At 38.9% G+C, this 17,199-nt stretch overlaps 1 protein-coding gene and 1 pseudogene across 3 annotated transcripts in view; one reads left to right on the top strand and one right to left on the bottom strand.

Moving 5' to 3' along the window:
• Positions 1–17,199, bottom strand: part of rbm27 (RNA binding motif protein 27) — a 152,205-nt gene that overhangs the window by 100,704 nt on the left and 34,302 nt on the right. For all 3 annotated transcript variants that reach the window (XR_009645550.1, XM_060837360.1, XM_060837361.1), the window contains exons 6-8: positions 14,362–14,628; positions 13,174–13,428; positions 8,210–8,341 (exon numbers count right to left, since the gene is read on the bottom strand). Coding sequence is in view for 2 of the 3 variants with exons in the window: in XM_060837360.1 (XP_060693343.1) it covers positions 8,210–8,341; positions 13,174–13,428; positions 14,362–14,628 (654 nt within the window). In the remaining variant the exon portion in view is untranslated. The remainder of the gene's footprint in view (positions 1–8,209; positions 8,342–13,173; positions 13,429–14,361; positions 14,629–17,199) is intronic.
• Positions 10,395–10,509, top strand: LOC132823571 (U6 spliceosomal RNA; annotated as a pseudogene).

Raw genomic sequence — 17,199 nt, 5'->3', positions numbered from 1 at the left:
TGTGAGCATAAGAGGTACAGTTAGTAAGTTTGCAGATGACACCAAAATTGGAGGTGCAGTGGACAACGAACAGGGTTACCTCTGATTACAACAGGATCTTGACCAGATGGGCCAATGGTTGAGAAGTGGCAGGTAAATTCAGATAAATGTGAGGTGCTGCATTTTGGGAAAGCAAATCTTAGCAGGACGGATACGTTTAATGGTAAGGTCCGAGAGAGTGTTGCTGAACAAAGAGACCTTGGAGTGCAGCTTCATAGCTCTTTGAAAGTGGAGTCGCAGGCAGATAGGATAGTGAAGAAGGCGTTTGGTATTCTGTCTTTTATTGGTCAGAGTACTGAGTGCAGGAGTTGGGAGGTCATGTTGCGGCTGTACAGGACAATGGTTACGCCACTGTTGCGTGCAATTGTAGTCTCCTCCCTACCGGAAAGATGTTGTGAAACTTGAAAGGGTTCAGAAAAGATTTACAAGGATGTTGCCAGGGTTGGAGGATTTGAGCTACAGCGAGAGGATCAACAGGCAAGGCTGTTTTCACTGCAGCATCGGAGTCTGAGGGGTGACCTCATAAATTACAAAATTATGAGGGGCATGGATAGGATAAATAGACAAAGTCTTTTCCCTGGGGTTGGGGAGTCCAGAACTAGAGGGCATAGGTTTAGGGTGAAAGGGGAAAGACATAAAAGAGACCTCAGGGGCAACTTTTTCACACAGAGGGTGGTACGTGTATGGAATGAGCTGCCAGAAGTAGTGGTGCAGGCTGGTACAATTGCAACATTTAAGAGGCATTTGGATGGGTCTATGAATAGGAGGGGTTTGGAGGGATATGGGCCAGGTGCTGGCAGGTGGGACTAGATTGGGTTGGGATATCTGGTCAGTATGGACACGTTGGACCAAAGGGTTCGTTTCCATACTGTACATGTCTATGACTCTATGTAGTTAGCTCAAATGAAGAGCAAATATTTGCAGTACCCTATTGGTTACAGCCGACCAACTCAGAAATGACCATTTACTTACTTTACCATAAACTTTCAGACCACAGTAACTCCATCTCAAGTCTTAATGTTACGTAATGGACTCATGAATCTCACAGAAAATGCTTTCTAAATATCAAGTAAGATAGATTCATTAGTCCACACCTTATCTATCCAGCAATTACATTCTTAAATGTTTACATTTGTTGAATATGATTTCTCTTTCATAAATAAACATAATTTTTGCCCAATTATATCATGATTTCCGAGGTGCTCTGTTCCCACATCTCCAACGTCATTTCCATGATAGCAATGTCAGACTCACTATCCCAAAATTCTCTGCTTTTCTTGTTCATTATCGAAAAACAAATATGGTAGCCATGCAAAAACATGGAAGATAAAACCAAAGCATCCAACATCTCAGCCACCATTTCTTTTTAAAATCCTCAGATTTAGCCGTTCAAACTCAGGTAATTTGTGGCTTCTGGACCCAATTAATATTTTTGTACCTATTTCTAAATTAATGTGAATAGCCATAGGTTTATCGCTCTCTACTGACCTTGGCTTCTCAAAAAATCTGGAATTTTTAGGTCCTTCTACCAGGAAGATAAAAGTAAATAAAGTTTTGGGCTTCTATCTGTCAACTCTATTTCCATTATAATTTCACTGGTCTCTAACGGGACCCATGTTTAGATTCACCAATCTCTATAACATGTTTACATTTCAAAGCTTTTCAATTTGTTTTTCTATGTCATGCTAATTTCTGTTTCCTCTATTTTTTCTTCCAGCAAACCTGATATACTTTGCTGAATTCTAAAATCCTCTCAAACCTCAGGATGACTTCCCTTTTACTGGTGACAATCATTCTCCCCGTGTCTACGTGGGTTTCCTCTGGGTGCTCCGGTTTCCTCCCATAGTCCAAAGATGCGCAGGTCAGGTGAATTGGCCATGCTAAATTGCCCGTCGTGTTAGGCAGGGATAAATGTAGGAGTATGGGTGGGTTGCGTTTCGGCAGGTCGGTGTGGACGTGTTGGCCCGAAGGGCCTGTTTCCACACTGTAAGTAATCTAATCTAATCCTTCAATCAAATCCTATTATTAACTTCTCTCAATAGCCACAGTCACACCACTTTTCCCATAGCAGTTTTATTTCTTTAAGGCAGAGATTCTGCTCTGACTTCGGAGAATTTGACTGTCCTGCACGACAAATCCACCCGGGCACCAATATTATTCATTTTCCTTCTTTATGTATTAATGTTATTTATCTCTACACTGCATATAGAACATTGCAGCGCAGTACAGGCCCTTCTGCCCTCGTTGTCGGGCTGACTTGCAAAATTAATCTGATGCCCATTGAACCTACAATGTTCCATTATTGTCCATATGTCCAATGCCCAATTAAATGCCTTTAATGTCAGCGAGTCTCCTACTGTTGCAGGCAGGCTGTTCCACGCCCCTATTACACTCTATGTAAAGAAACTACCTCTGACATTGTCCTAAATCTGTCAGCCCTCAATTTTAAAGCTATGTCTCCTTGTATTAGCCTTCACCATCCAAGGAAAAAAAGCATTCATTGTTCACCCTAACTAACCCTCTGATTATCTTATACCTCGCGATTAAGTCACCTCTCAACCTTCTTCTATCCAATGAAAACAGCCTCAGTTCCCTCAGCCTTTCCTCATATACCCTCGTATGGAAGACCTTACTTCCATACCAGGCAACATCCTAGTAAATCTTGTCTGAACCCTTTTCAAAGCTTCCACATCATTCCTACACTGCAGTGACCAGAACTGTACACAATACTCCAGGTACAGCCTTACCAGTGTCTTGTACAGCTGAAGCATGACCTCTCAACTCAAACTCAATCCTCCTACCAATAAGCGTCAACACACCATATCCCTTTTTAGCAACCTTATGATATAAATTCCCAATGCTAACCACTCTAGGTAAAAACATTTCTCTCAAATTCCTGACCGGTTTTATACATTTTGTGTGTTTTCCACCCAATGTAAGGTTTTGTTTTTAAATTTGATTATTGACCAACTGCCATGAATTAGCAATTTGGATGTAAGAATACTTTACTGAAGAATAGTACTTAATTTGTAAACTTTTATACAAATCAATGATACCGATCAATCAGTTGCAAGCTATCTTCAATTCATTCACAGTCCTCAATGAGTAGCTGAACATACCTGAAATCTGCAGAAAGCTAGGGGATGTATGTGCACATTTTACTGCACATACCCTGACATTTCCTGACTGATCTATGAAAAGATGCGCCCAAATCAAGAAAGGTTAGATTGTTCAATTATTGCAGTTCAGACAGCCAGTACTAATTTATCCAATCCAAAGTGCTTTTGGATTATTCTGAGGTAAAGGTAATTGACTGGGTCTAATTAGATTGCTATCTGAAACATCTAGAATAGGCTGGTATAATTACAACATTTAAAAGGCATCTGATTGGGTATCTGAATCATCAGGCTTAGAAGAATATGGGCCAAGTGCTGGCAAATGGGACTAAATTAGGTTGGGATATCTAGTTGGCATGGATGAGTTGGACTGATGTGTCTGTTTCTGTGCTGTACACCTCTATGACTCTAGTGTTAGATGCATTAGTCAGGGGAATGGGTCTGGGTGGGTTGCTCTTCGGAGGGTCGGTGTGGACTTGTTGGGCCGAAGGGCCTGTTTCCACACTGTAGGGAATTTAATCTAATCTAATCTAATAGACCCCAGAGACACAACAGTCTCTTTCTATGCTGTAAACAAACAGACATGGAAACAGGCACCAGGATAATACAGAAAAGTAAATAGTTGCATTTGCATACTATATCGAGTCGTAGAGATGTACAGCACAGAAACCGACCCTTTGGTCTAACTTGTCCATACCGACCAGATATTGTGAATTAATCGAGTCCCATTTGCCAGCACTTGACTGATATCCTTTTCAACCATTCCTGTTCATGTACTCATCCAGATGCCTTTTAAATGTTATAATTGTATCAGCCTCCACCACTCCCTCTGACAGCTTGCTCTATAGATACACCACTCACTGCTAATATGAGTTGATTCATGTCATATGGAATATTTATTTTGTGGCGAGTTTTACTTCAGTATGGTGACCAAACAGACATTGTGATGGTCATCAACCAAAGGGTGATAAGATTGTTAACTGGAAAATGGAGTTTATGTTTACATGACACACTCAGTGCAGACATTGATGGAGATCCGGTCAGAGAAAAGTTGCTGTTTCATCCTGCTCCTGAGCTGGTCACTATGTAGGTGATGGCAAGGTTATGCAGCCTGACATCAACTCCAGCAAAGCTCAAGGGCAGCCAAGGTAGTGCAAGTATAATTTCACAAGACCAATGCGACACACACATTTTGTGTAGCAGCTTACCCCTTAAAAAGTCAATGTTAGCATGACTCAAAGTCATAGAGATGTACAGCACAGTAACAGACCCTTTGGTCCAACCCGTCCATGCCGATCAGACATCCCAACCCAATCTAGTCCCACCTGCCAGCACCTGGCCCATATCCATCCAAACCCTTCCTATTCATATACCCATCCAAATGCCTCTTAAATGTTGCAATTATACCAGCCTCCACCACTTCCCCTGGCAGCTCATTTCATACACGCACCCACCTTCTGCGTGAAAGAGTTGCCCTTTAGGTCTCTTTTATATCTTTCCCCTCTCATCCTAAACCTATGACCTCTTGTTCTGGACTCCCCAAACCCAGGGAAAAGATTTATCTGATCCATGCCCCTCAATTTTGTAAACCTCTGAGGTCACCCCTCAGTCTCCAATGCTCCAGGGAAAACAACGCTAGCCTGTTCAGCCTCTCCCTATAGCTCAAATCCTCCAACCCTGGCAACATCCTTGTAAATCTTTTCTGAACCTTTTCAAGTTTCACAACATCTTTCCGATAGGAAGGAGACCAGAATTGCATGCAACATTCCAACAGTGGCCTAACTATTTTCCTATACAGCCGCAACGTGACCTCCCAACTCCTGTACTCAATCCTCTGACCAATAAACGAAAGCATACCAAAAGCCTCTTCACTATCCCATCTACTTGCGACTCCACTTTCAAGGAGCTAAGAACCTGCACTCCAAGGTCTCTTTGTTCAGCAACACTCCCTCGGACCTTATCATTAAGTGTATACATCCTGCTAAGATTTGCTTTCCCAAAATGCAGACCTCACAGTAATCCGAATTAAACTCCATCTCCCACTTCTCTGCCCATTGGCCCATCTGGGAGAAAGTGAGAACTGCAGATTCTCCTGCTCCTTGGATGCTGCCTGACCTGCTGCACTTTTCCAGCAACACATTTTTCACCATTGGCTCATCTAGTCAAGATCCTGTTGTAATCTGAGGTAATCCTCTTCGCTGTCCACTACACCTCCAATTTTGGTGTCATCTGCAAACTTACTAACTGTACCTCTTATGTTCATACCCAAATAATTTATGTAAATGACAAAAAGTAGAGGACCCAGCTATAAATAATTTTTTCAGCTTTTGTCTTGCTGTTTTAGAGAGTTGATTAACATAATTTACACAAACCATACACAGCTTTAAAATTAAATACTATCATATTTAAGTAAAAACTAAGCTATTTCTATGGTATCAATCACAATGGTGCAAAAGGAGGGGATAAAATAAACCAAATAAATAAATAAAACAACTATCACTACAGAAAAAGCAAGAGTGAAACTTATGGAGTTGAAGACTGAAAGGTCCACTGGCCCCGATGGGAAACATCCTTGGATATTAAAGTGAGTGGCTAAAATAAATAATGGATGCACTGGCAGTAATCGTCCAAGAGTCTTTAGATTCTCGAAAAGTCCCAGAGATTTGGAAAACTGCCAATGTAACATGTTCATTTAAGAAAGGGAAGGAAACAAATAAAAAAGTTAACTATAGACCAGTCAGCTTAACGTCTAGCATTGGGAAAATGTTAAGAGTTGCTTACAAAAGATGTAATTGCAGAGCTTTTAGAAGTACATAATAAGATTAAACAAAGTCAACACGGCTTCAAAAAGGGAAAATCATGCTGGACAAATTTCCTAGAATTCGTTAAGATGGTAACAAGCCAAATAGATGAAGGGGGAGCAGAGATACAATATAGTTGGATTATCAGAAGGAATTTGTTAAGACTGCTTTCGACATTAGATTGCTCAATAATTTAGATTAATAATTTAACAGACCTTGGGGTTGGAGGTAATATATTAGCATCTGGAGAGGATTGGCGAATGAACAGAAGACGATTATTTAGGATGAGGGGAACATCTTTTGGATGGTCACCTGTAACTCGTGCAACATGGATTAGTGCTGAACCATAATTATTTACAATATATGATATGGATGAGGAAAGCTAATGTACATTTGCGAATGACACAAAAAATGGATGGGAAGGTGAGCAGTAAAGATGAGCGAATCTGTACAGGAATATAAGACAGGTTAAGCTCTTAGGCAAAAACTTGGCAAATGGAATATAAAGTGGGAAAATCTAAGGTTATGCATTTTGGCAAGAAGAGGAGCTGAATATTATTAAAATTATGAAAAACAGCAGACAGCTACAGACAAAGGTATTTAGGATACCTTGTTCATGGAACAAAAAGTTAGAATCTAACTTCAGCAGGAAGGCAAAAGGAATATTGGCCTTTATTTTAAAGGGAATGGAGTATAAAATTAACTATACAAGACACTAATCCGACCACAGCTGGAACACTTAACAGTTTTGGATACCTTTTCTAAGGAAAGGGATACCAGCATTGGAAACATCCCAGAGAAGGTTCAGTAGGTCGACTGCAGGCATGGAGCGATTGTCTGATGTGGAGGGGTAGAGTACACTGGGCCTATAATCATTGGAATGGGGGTGATAGGGGGGCGCTAACCTCATGGAAACACACAAGATTCTTTAGGGATTTGACAGGGCAGATGCAGAAAGGTGTTTACCCTTGTGGTAGAGTGAAGGACCAGAGAGCACAAACTCAAAATAAAGAATTACATATTTAAGGCAGAGTTGAGGGGCAATTCCTTGACTGAAAGGGTAGTGAATCTGTGAAATTATTTAATGCAGCGCGTTGTTGAGGTTGAATAATTAATAATATTGAAAGGCTGGGATAGACAGATTTGTAGTCAGTAAGGGAATCAAGGATGATGGGGAAAGGGCAGGAAACTGGAGGTGAGGGCTGTCAGATCAGCCATGATCTCACTGAATGGTGGAGCATACCTGGATTGCTCCTATGTATACAGAATGTGGCGCTGGAAAAGCATAGCAGGTCAGACAGCATCCGAGGAGCACGAGAGTCGACATTTTGGACAAAAGCCCTTCATCAGGAATGTTGAAATGCTTTTGTCCGAAATGGAGGAGAAAGTGAGGTCTGCAGATGTTGGGAGTATCAGAGCTGAAAATGTGTTGCTGGAAAAGCGCAGCAGGTCAGGCAGCATCCAAGGAACAGGAGAATCGACGTTTTGGGCAAAAGCCCGTCATCAGGAAATTCCTGATGAAGGGCTTATGCCCGAAACATTGAATTTCCTGTTCCTTGGATGCTGCCTGACCTGCTGCGCTTTTCCAGCAACACATCTTCAGCTTTTGTCTGAAATGTTAACTTTCCTGCTCTTTGGATGCCTGGCCGACCTGCTCTGCTTTTCCAGCACCACACTCTCAACTCTAATCTCTCGCATCTGCAGTCTTCACTTTCGTCTTGTTCCTATGTATTATGATCTTAAGAAAATCATACTGATATAACCAAAACACAGGTATTATTAATATCTAACAGTCTCAAACCATTTTTATTACACTTCACAATGCACAGAATGGTATAAAAAGCACAAATAATTAAATTCACAACATGTCCACAACCCAACAGTCATATCTGGATTCAGGCAGTTCAGGCTAGGTCTTCAAGGAGTACTTGCACAGTTAAAATTTGTTGAATACATTAATGAGGAAAATTTAATCAGTTATAAATTCAGCAAAAGGCATATATGATGTGCAGACACAACAGTGGACAACCTCAAATAAGAAATATTAAACCAAACATAAAACCTTAAAATGACTTAATATTGTAATTCAAGTTAAAATGTATACTTTTGATCAGCTGACACTGAAGTTTAGGTTTAAAAAGGCAACATTACTATTAATACAGCAGTATCACCATTTAAAAATATGCTTGAGTACTGGAGACAATCATAAAATGATATTCATTCTAGCTTATAAATAAGATGGTGATTCCTTACATTCTGAAGTCACATATGGTGGATACTGAGGTAAAGGTGGTGGCCTCAATCCTGGAGGTGGCAAGGTAGGTACTGTACTGGTCCCAGAAACTTCAATGCTGTCTACACCACTTTTTGGGATTGGATGTGGTCCTATAAAAGACAACACAAAATAATCAGCATTAGTATCAGCAATTACAACACTATGTAAAAAGATAGACACATTTGTTTAGAAATCATTCATAAAGTTGCTTTTGATTGACAACTTTATATCAAAAGGACCATATTAGCCCTATTCACAACTATTTTTGCAATTCAGCAACAAAGCTTTCAGTGTTTTACATACTTAAGAAAGAGAATCTTTTCTGGGCGACAAAAATAAATTCATCACAGATTTTATGCAGGGATTGAGGAAGTCATATTATAAAAGTCCAATGGTTTCAACTGTTACATATGCAAAGCCTATGTGACTGATACTTTTGTAATAGGTTGGTTTTATAAATGAGCACAATAGACTACAACGTTCAGTCAGAGATACATTCACTTGAAACATTTGTTATTTTATCCCACATAATTTCATCATAATTGCACTGGCACCAGTGTACTACTTTGCTTTTACTTGGCTTAATTGTAAACTTCTATGTTTCTGAGCCTTGTTCACCTGGGGTCAGAGAAGGGTACTCTTGTTGAATTGGAGTGAAGGATGTCCAATCCTCACTTACATTTTATGGAAATCAAAAAGATTGATATACATTTTGCATAATATTTTTGACAACCCCATGACATCCAAACATTATTTAGTGATGTCTTTTTGTTCTCAAAGGGCCAAAGATTGTCAAGCTATTTGTGTAAGTCAGCAGAGTGATATTTGTCAAATTGCCTGTTTGTTGAAAAGGCTTCAAGATAAATTAGGGTACTCCAAATTTAACAAGTTATGCAAGGGTTTCAAGAATAAAAGTCATGAAATGCACTGGTGCTGTAGTGGAATTAATACTTTTCAGTCAAGGTAAGCCACTGACTGAAGATGCTAAGTCACAGGTGAAGGTTCTGGAGCATACTGTCTTTTTCCATATAGAGACTGAAGTAGCAGGGTCCGCTGCCAAAAAAGCAATGACAAAGGATATGCATTTGGAGTTTTACCAGTGGCCGTCTTGTAAACAGTAAAAGTATCCATTATCAGTTCAATAGTTTTCATGTGTGACAATAAGATAACTCAGTACAGAAAATGTTAAACCAAATCTCAAGATAGTCCCTGGCCCAAAAGTGGCAGTACTCTATATTCAGCATACTCTATATGCTGAAGATCTTAATGTTAGCAGTATCTTACAATAGGGCTTTGGTTTTGGTCAAAAGTCACGCTCTGAATAACTGGTATTTCATGTGATGAAAAAGAAACAAAAAAACTTTCAAATCAGCTAAAGTGGTTACTTTTGCTAGTAATTAAAAATGTTACTTCCAGCAGTGTCCCCACAATCATGACATTTCAAAAATGAATACCCATTCAAATGCCCAAGTATGTTGACAAATGAAACAGATTGAAGTAACTCTGATTTTTAACTTTAGGTATTGTCATTTTTTGAGGGAGGAATAATGACTATTTGAGAATCATCTTTTAAATAGACAATCCAACTTTTTTATCTCAGCAATCAAACAAACATTCACAAATAGAAATAATGTGGGGAAAAGAAAAACTGACAATTATAAGCAGTTTAAATGTATTTGACGAGGACATATTATTATTAATAATAATAATAATAATTCTGAAGAAAACTTGATAACCATTTCGACAAATGTTGACTGATAATAGTGTCAGCACAGATCTGTTCGGAACGAATCAAACATGAATAACCTGAGGTTTTGTTGAGGTAATGGAAACGATGAATGAGAACAATGCAGTCAATGCAGTGCATGTAGTTTCAAAGGTGGATGATAAAGTATCATAATTGTCATTTTGCAAAATTGAAGCCACTGGAATAATAGCAATAGTGTAGTTCTAAAACTGGCAGAAAGATACAAATGGTTACAGTTACAATAAATTGGTATTTTTCAGGGCCACTCCAGTTTTTGATACACATTAACAAGTTAGTCATGGGGCAAAATTTCAAAATTTCCAAGTTGCAATAAAACTTCGAAAAGTATAAAGAAGTGAGAAAGACAACATACTGTCAGAGGACAGACTTATGAAACTGATATCTGTGTAACTGATGCTTTGAAGAAAAAAAGAAATGGGGAGAGACAAGACTAAAATTGGAGCGCTACAGAGATTAGCATGGCCCCTTCACAAAGATGGCATGCAAATTTGTGAAGAATATCATATTCTGTATCTGAAGTTGACTGCAACTATGGTTGAGAAAAAGATTGCATTAGTTGTCATAAGGGTGTTGAAAGAAGTGAAGATGGCAACAGTGAAGAACAGCTCAGACAGGAGAGGAGAACAGAAGAGAGAAGAAGTCCAGGAAAGAAAGTTATGCCATGTAGATCTACAAAGTGTTGAAGCAGGTTCATCACGATACTGGCTCTTCCTCCAAGGTCATGAACATTCATGAACCCATTTGTCAATAATATTTTGCAGCCATCGCAGGCGAGGCTTGCCACCGAGCCCATTACAACAATCGAAGCACCATCAGCTCCTGAAATTCAGACTGCCATGTGCCGGTTGCTGCTCTGGGAGCTGGCCAAGCATTCCATGTCAGAGGGAACAAAGATGGTGACTAAGTACACCACCACCAAGTGAAAAACCACATGGAACTGGAAATAAAATTACAAATTTAGAAGTCTGGCGGCAAGAGATGGAGCGGGAAGGGAGCGGCCTAAAATGGAGACCTAGGAGAATTTGTGCACGAGTCTCAAAAGTTCACAGGACAAAATTAACAAAGCAGTTATAATGCCTATGGAATCCTGGGCTTTATTAAAATAGCCACAGTAGCCAGGAGATTGTTCAACACTTAGAAAATACAAGTTTAACCTCAGACAGAACACTGCTTCTGATCTTCAGAACTGCACTTTCGGAAGGAAGTTGAAATTTGAGAGGTAGAATGAAAATGTTACCAGAATGGTCCCAGCAGTGAAGGACTGCATTGACATGGATAGCATGGAGAAATAGGGATTTTCTTAAAGCAAAGGCTAACAGGAAATTTGATGAAGATCTGTAACATCAAAGGATTTGAATACAGCAAAGAAAGAAACTATTTCCAGTGGCTGAAGGATTTATAACAAGGAGGCATAGATTTAAGGCCATTGGCAAAATAACCAGAGGCACCAGAAAAATACTTTTTGTGAAATGCTTGGTGAAGGTGTGGAATCTACTAACCATTTGGAGGGTGGAAACAGATCTGATGGTAACTTTCATGAAGAAAAGAGATTCTTAACAGATGGAAAGAAATGCAGGAAATGCTTCGGAGTGAGGCTAATTTGAATTTTTTTTTCCAAAGAGCATCTGGTTCTTCCAAACTCAATGGAATGAATGAGCTCTTTCTTTGCTCCATGACTATTCCACAAAACAAGGGGGTGACAACTATAACATACAGAACTGGCTGGTTTTCAAGCAAAATCTTTTCTCTTGGGAAATCATATGTTAGCATGTCATAGACATTAAGTGATAATATACCATTAGAGGCAAATCCCAAGTTACTACAGCAATTAAAAATATACAGTTTCTTCAAAAGTAATTCTAAAAAGGTACTCATGATTCTACTGGGAACTCCTGAACTACAAAATTTAATATAACAACTCACGAAACACATTGGAGATGTTTATTCTTTGGCTGAGAAGTTTTTACCTATTCACTCAGCTATCACTTTTTTAATCCAATTTTTTATAACCTTTTGTACAACATTTCAAATCATCACGGAATGCTAAGTTAACCATCAAATTAACCTTACAAGGCATCCTCAGTTATTGTACCTTCCTTACTTTTCCAAAAAATAATCCCAGTTCTCCCATCATTAAGTCTATTTCAGTTCAGTGGTAAAAATGATTTAAGGTTGCATTACTCAGGGGTGTTTAAATCAACCAAGCACATTAAAAAAACAAAACTGAGATTGTTAAAATGAAACCTGCTTCTTCAGAAAGATTTTAATATTGAAAAAAATACAATGTGGCATGCAATAGACTCAGAATACTATAATACTGATCTCTGAATCTCAGCAGCCTGACAGTGTGGAAAGAGGCCATTTGGCCCAGTGAGTTTGCACCAACCCTCTGTACAGCATCCCACCCAGACGCATCCCCTTACCCAGAGCCTGTAACCTTGCATTTCCCCATGTCTAACCTACCTGGCCTGCACATCCCTGGCCACTACAGGGCAAGTTAGCATTGTCAATCCACCTAACTTACACATCTTTAGATTGTGGGAGGAAACCCATGCAGGTAGGGAGAGAATGTGCAAACTCCACACAGATAGACAGTCATCTAATGGTGGCATCGAATTTGGGTCCCTGGCATTGAGGCAGCAGCGTTAACTACTGAGCCACCGTGCCACCCCAATGTCAAACTAATTTTGTGATTAATCCCATAATTTCCTCTGTAATGACTGCATGTTGCACATCTTTTCACCAGGCTTTGTCCAGAGGCTCACTGAAGATGCTACCTAGTATGGTGATGAAATGGCTGAAAACGAGCAAACCTACATCCAGAACCACAACCTGAGCCACAAATCCTCTCAAAACTCACTAACACCTTTTCAACTTTTAAAACACAATTGCATTAACATTACGTGAAGCTATCCTCACTTATGAAGAATATTAGATGTATGTCCATGTTTCTTAGTTAACATTCAGTGTTCAGTGATTTTCTCACACTGAAACATAATGCTAGTTCACAGGAGTGAAATTAAATAGTTGCTACAAGGTCAAAAGACTTACATTAAATGAATGTTAGTTATTATTCAGGAACAACCAAAAGCTTACATAGAATTAATCAAAGTTTACTAAATACAAACAAATATGTTTAACTCAGTATTTTACAAAAAAGAACGCTGTACTTGCCAGATACAGGATGGATGCCAGGCGGTGGTGGCTGTCCAGGTGGCGGTAATGGGGGTAACCTCAAATTAGGAGGGAGACCTGGTAAGGGTGGAGGTAAGTGATGCCCTGGTGGAGGCAACTGATGAGCTGGGGGAGGTAAGCCTGGAGGTGGCGGCGGAAAAGGAATCATTCCAGGAAGAGTCACATCTTCCACTATTAGTGGATCGTTCCCATGGTCAAAAAGGCAGAGGTCACCACGCATGCAGAAGCCTTTCTCTGAAAATAAGACATGAAACTTCAGTGCAATGTTTTCTGCAAATTATTTCGAACATATCAATCAGACTTGGACACAAAAGGGATTCTACTGGTTGTGTAAAGAAAAAGGAAATAACATTTTTCAGCAATCACCTTACTGTAGTATTACACATGCATTGCACAGAGTACATACTCATAGGTCCATAATCACAAACAGCTGACACATTTATTTTCAACAAACAAGACACTGAAAATATTTTGAGACATCTATAGTACTTTCCGATTAGTGATGATTTCCAAAATCTGTCCTGCACTTTTGACAACCCGCCCAGTGGGCATGCATGATGCTGGACCTGACATAACAATGTGTTTCAGTCCTCAAAGCCTGAAAGCAAGCCTAATAAACAAATCATACACCAGGGAAAACCCATTAAATTCTACCTGAAAAGCACTGATTTTGATCCATTTTTATTACATAGAATTATACAGATATCCTGCACATTAGGCCCTACCAGTCTAAACCAGTGTTTACCCTCCATATCAGACTCCTCCCAACCATCCTCATACAAACCTATTTTACCCTTCTAATCCCTGATCCCTCATATGAATGGCTAATCTTCTCCTTATATTCACTTAAACGCGTTGCCCAGTTGTCACTTCCATTCTAGTCACTCTTGGGGTAAACAAGTTTCTTCTGAAATTCCTGATGTCTCTCTTACATTGATATGCTCTGTATGTTCTTTGTCCCAACTGGAAATATTCTCACTGCACCCACACCAACAAAATCTTCACAAATATCATATTACCCTTAAGCATTCTTATATTAAACCTAAGTTTTCTATTCAGCCATTTCAATGCAGGTCATCTTGACAATATTCACACTTCAAAATGCAACAGTTGGATATGAGTTCACCCAAAACCTTTTTGCTACAGAAAGCTGTGCATGCTTCTTACCATCATAGTCTCTGCATCGTCGTTTTGGGGCTGCATTTCTACCAAAGGAATTTGTGCCCGTGTGATTGTTATAGAAATTAGACCAGCTCTCTGTAGTGTTGTCAGGATGGTGGGCAGGAGCTACCACAGTTACTGCACTAGGAGCAGCGTGTGCTCCAGAAAAATATTGTTCAGTTGAACTGTTCGATGACGTGCAACTTGGAATATATATGTTCTCCGAGCCCTCATTTCTTTCCAACTCAAACTTGGATCTGTCTTTATGTTGCTCTGTTCATTTGAGAGAGAAAGAAGAAAAAATCTAAGCAAAATATTGTTTGCAAGCTTTGTGTAATTTTCAAAATAAGATTCAATACCAGTATGTACAAATCAATATGTGACAAAGCCTTTACCAATCAGAGTCCAATTGCCAACCAACAATTGCCAAACTCCTCATACAGCTTTCCCTTTACTTTGATATTTCTTGTGAATTGTCCTGATAAGTGCAAGATGAAAAGCTTTTTTTTCCAGCAATACTTAAAATTACTTATAAAATCAACACTTAAGAATCAAACTTCTCCTTCAAAGTTATATATGCAGTCCTATGAAAGGCTGACTGCCATTTATTTTGGTTTTGAAATCCAACAACTTTCTGGAATGTAGCATATTTTTTTTAAAAATCTTAGAATATACTACCAACAGGCATATCCAACTGTCTTCAACAGAAAACAGCACACTGGGTTTTGCAATAGCAAGGATGCCACCTTCATTAAAATTTGCAGTTCATTAAATTGCTTCTGGTACACTACTAAATTAAGAAATGGGATTTAGCTTTAACTCTTGGCAAAACAAGAAGTTAGCAATTACCTTAAAATCATTTTTCGCTGATTATTTTTTGTTCAGCACTTAAGCTAAGCATCTAGAATCCATGTTATGATTTACTTTAATGCTAAGTTTTGGTGTCAAAACACCCACCAAACTTCAAAATGAAACTGATTCGGATTCAGTATTTGGTAAACGGAAACAAAATTTTTTAACACAGTCAGTCTCATAAGAAAGGCTCATAGTAACCATTCATAACTATAAATATTCCATTGACAATAACAATTTAAACTTTTTTCTTAAATTCTTTCATTATTTTCCTCCAAATCTGGGCTTCAAAGCTCGAAATTCCTGCCAATGTTCACAAATACAGAAAATTAGACTTCCATCATGAAAGACGAGCTTGATTTGCAAAGTTTTGTCATCTGTTGTCATGTGGTATCGTCCATCCCTTCTAAGCGGGGCATACCACCTAATGTTCTGGTTGGGAAATGATGAAGCCATAACAAATACAGCTGAGATATTTTAATTCTGATAGCTAGGGACATGATCCAAAATCCAGAGGGACCATGCTGTTCCCTTGCAATACAGTGCTTAAAGTCTCAACCTTAACAGAAGAATCCCCTCATAAACACTGACGTAACTTTCTTGATAGCATGATGTGCTTTGACTTGTAATGTTATCAACTTACATATTTAACAACAAAAATTTTACAAGTGCACCTGAGAAGATTAGGCATGACTGATCCTTTTCAATACTTAGCCACTTTGTAAGAATTATACAGTATCAGCTATAGAGATATTCTATTTCCATTCCATGACTGTTCAAAGGCAGGTTCTTGGTTCATTTTCTGCTGGTGCTTCATCCCGAGGTATCAAATTAAGTGCCTATAAATAGAACAGTCTGAACTATTTCCAACCTTCAATACCTGATGGATTCAATCATCAGCATGAATTCTGATGCAGAAAACAGCGACAGGTGTGAGATAGAATAAATACTCAAATCCTTCATCTCTGATTATGTTTAGCATAAACAGCTGTCCACTGTAAAAAAAAAACATTTTGAAGGAACTGTTTCTTTAAAAGCAATATTTAGTCATTAAATGGTTCTTTGTGCATTGGATAATAGTAGATGGTTTCAAATGTAGAAAACGTCAGATCTGTTGTGATGAAAACCACACAAACACGAGACCGTGCATGTGCAAGTGTGTGTGGGCGTGCATGTGTGTCTGTATGAGACAGAGCACACCTGGGTGGGGGCTGGAGTTAGACAGCACAAGAGAGGCATATAGACAAATGGGGGGGGGAAAAAATGAGAGCGAGCACGTACAAGTGAGACAATGAGCATGAGGGAAGATGGGCGGGGCATGAGAGAGAGGCGGGGAAGACAGAGAGCGAGGTGGAAAACAGAGCAGGAGGAGGGGTACGAATATTGCAACTCTGAAATTATAACTTACAATTGCATTATATAAATTACTGAGATTAAACTGAAGAAGCATATGTCAACAAAAGCGCTATGATCCAGTCTTGATGTAAAATTTACAATTCTAAGAAAATCCAAAGTCATAAGCTGCAAAATAAATAAATAATTAGATGGTGCATTACATGGCCTCTGGGCCTCCGAGAAATGTTTTGCAGCCAATGAAGTAATTTTGAATGGAGCTCCTGTCGTAATTTAGGGAACAAAGCAGCCAATTTATAAACACACAAAATTCTACAAACCACTAATGTAATAACAATCAGATGACACTGTTTTGGTGGTAATGTTTGAGGGATCAATATCAGTCAGGACATTAAGGAAACTCTCTTATTCTTTAAATGTTGGCTTGAGAGTTTTTGCATCAAGAGAGCAGGTATGGTTTCAGTTTAATATTTCATTCAAAATATGTTAAAATGTACAGAGTCTTCTAACTCAAGAGGCTAGATGATCCTATTACCTGAGCTGAGCTAAAATTGATATTCGAGTAGGTACTATGAATCTGATTTCCAGCCTCTTAAAAAAAATCAAATCTTACTGTCACTATCATGCATTATGATATAT

The sequence above is a fragment of the Hemiscyllium ocellatum genome, chromosome 16 (genome assembly GCF_020745735.1).
Source record: "Hemiscyllium ocellatum isolate sHemOce1 chromosome 16, sHemOce1.pat.X.cur, whole genome shotgun sequence".
NCBI classification, from domain to species: Eukaryota; Metazoa; Chordata; class Chondrichthyes; order Orectolobiformes; family Hemiscylliidae; genus Hemiscyllium; species Hemiscyllium ocellatum.
This window is presented reverse-complemented; position numbering and strand designations above follow the sequence as displayed.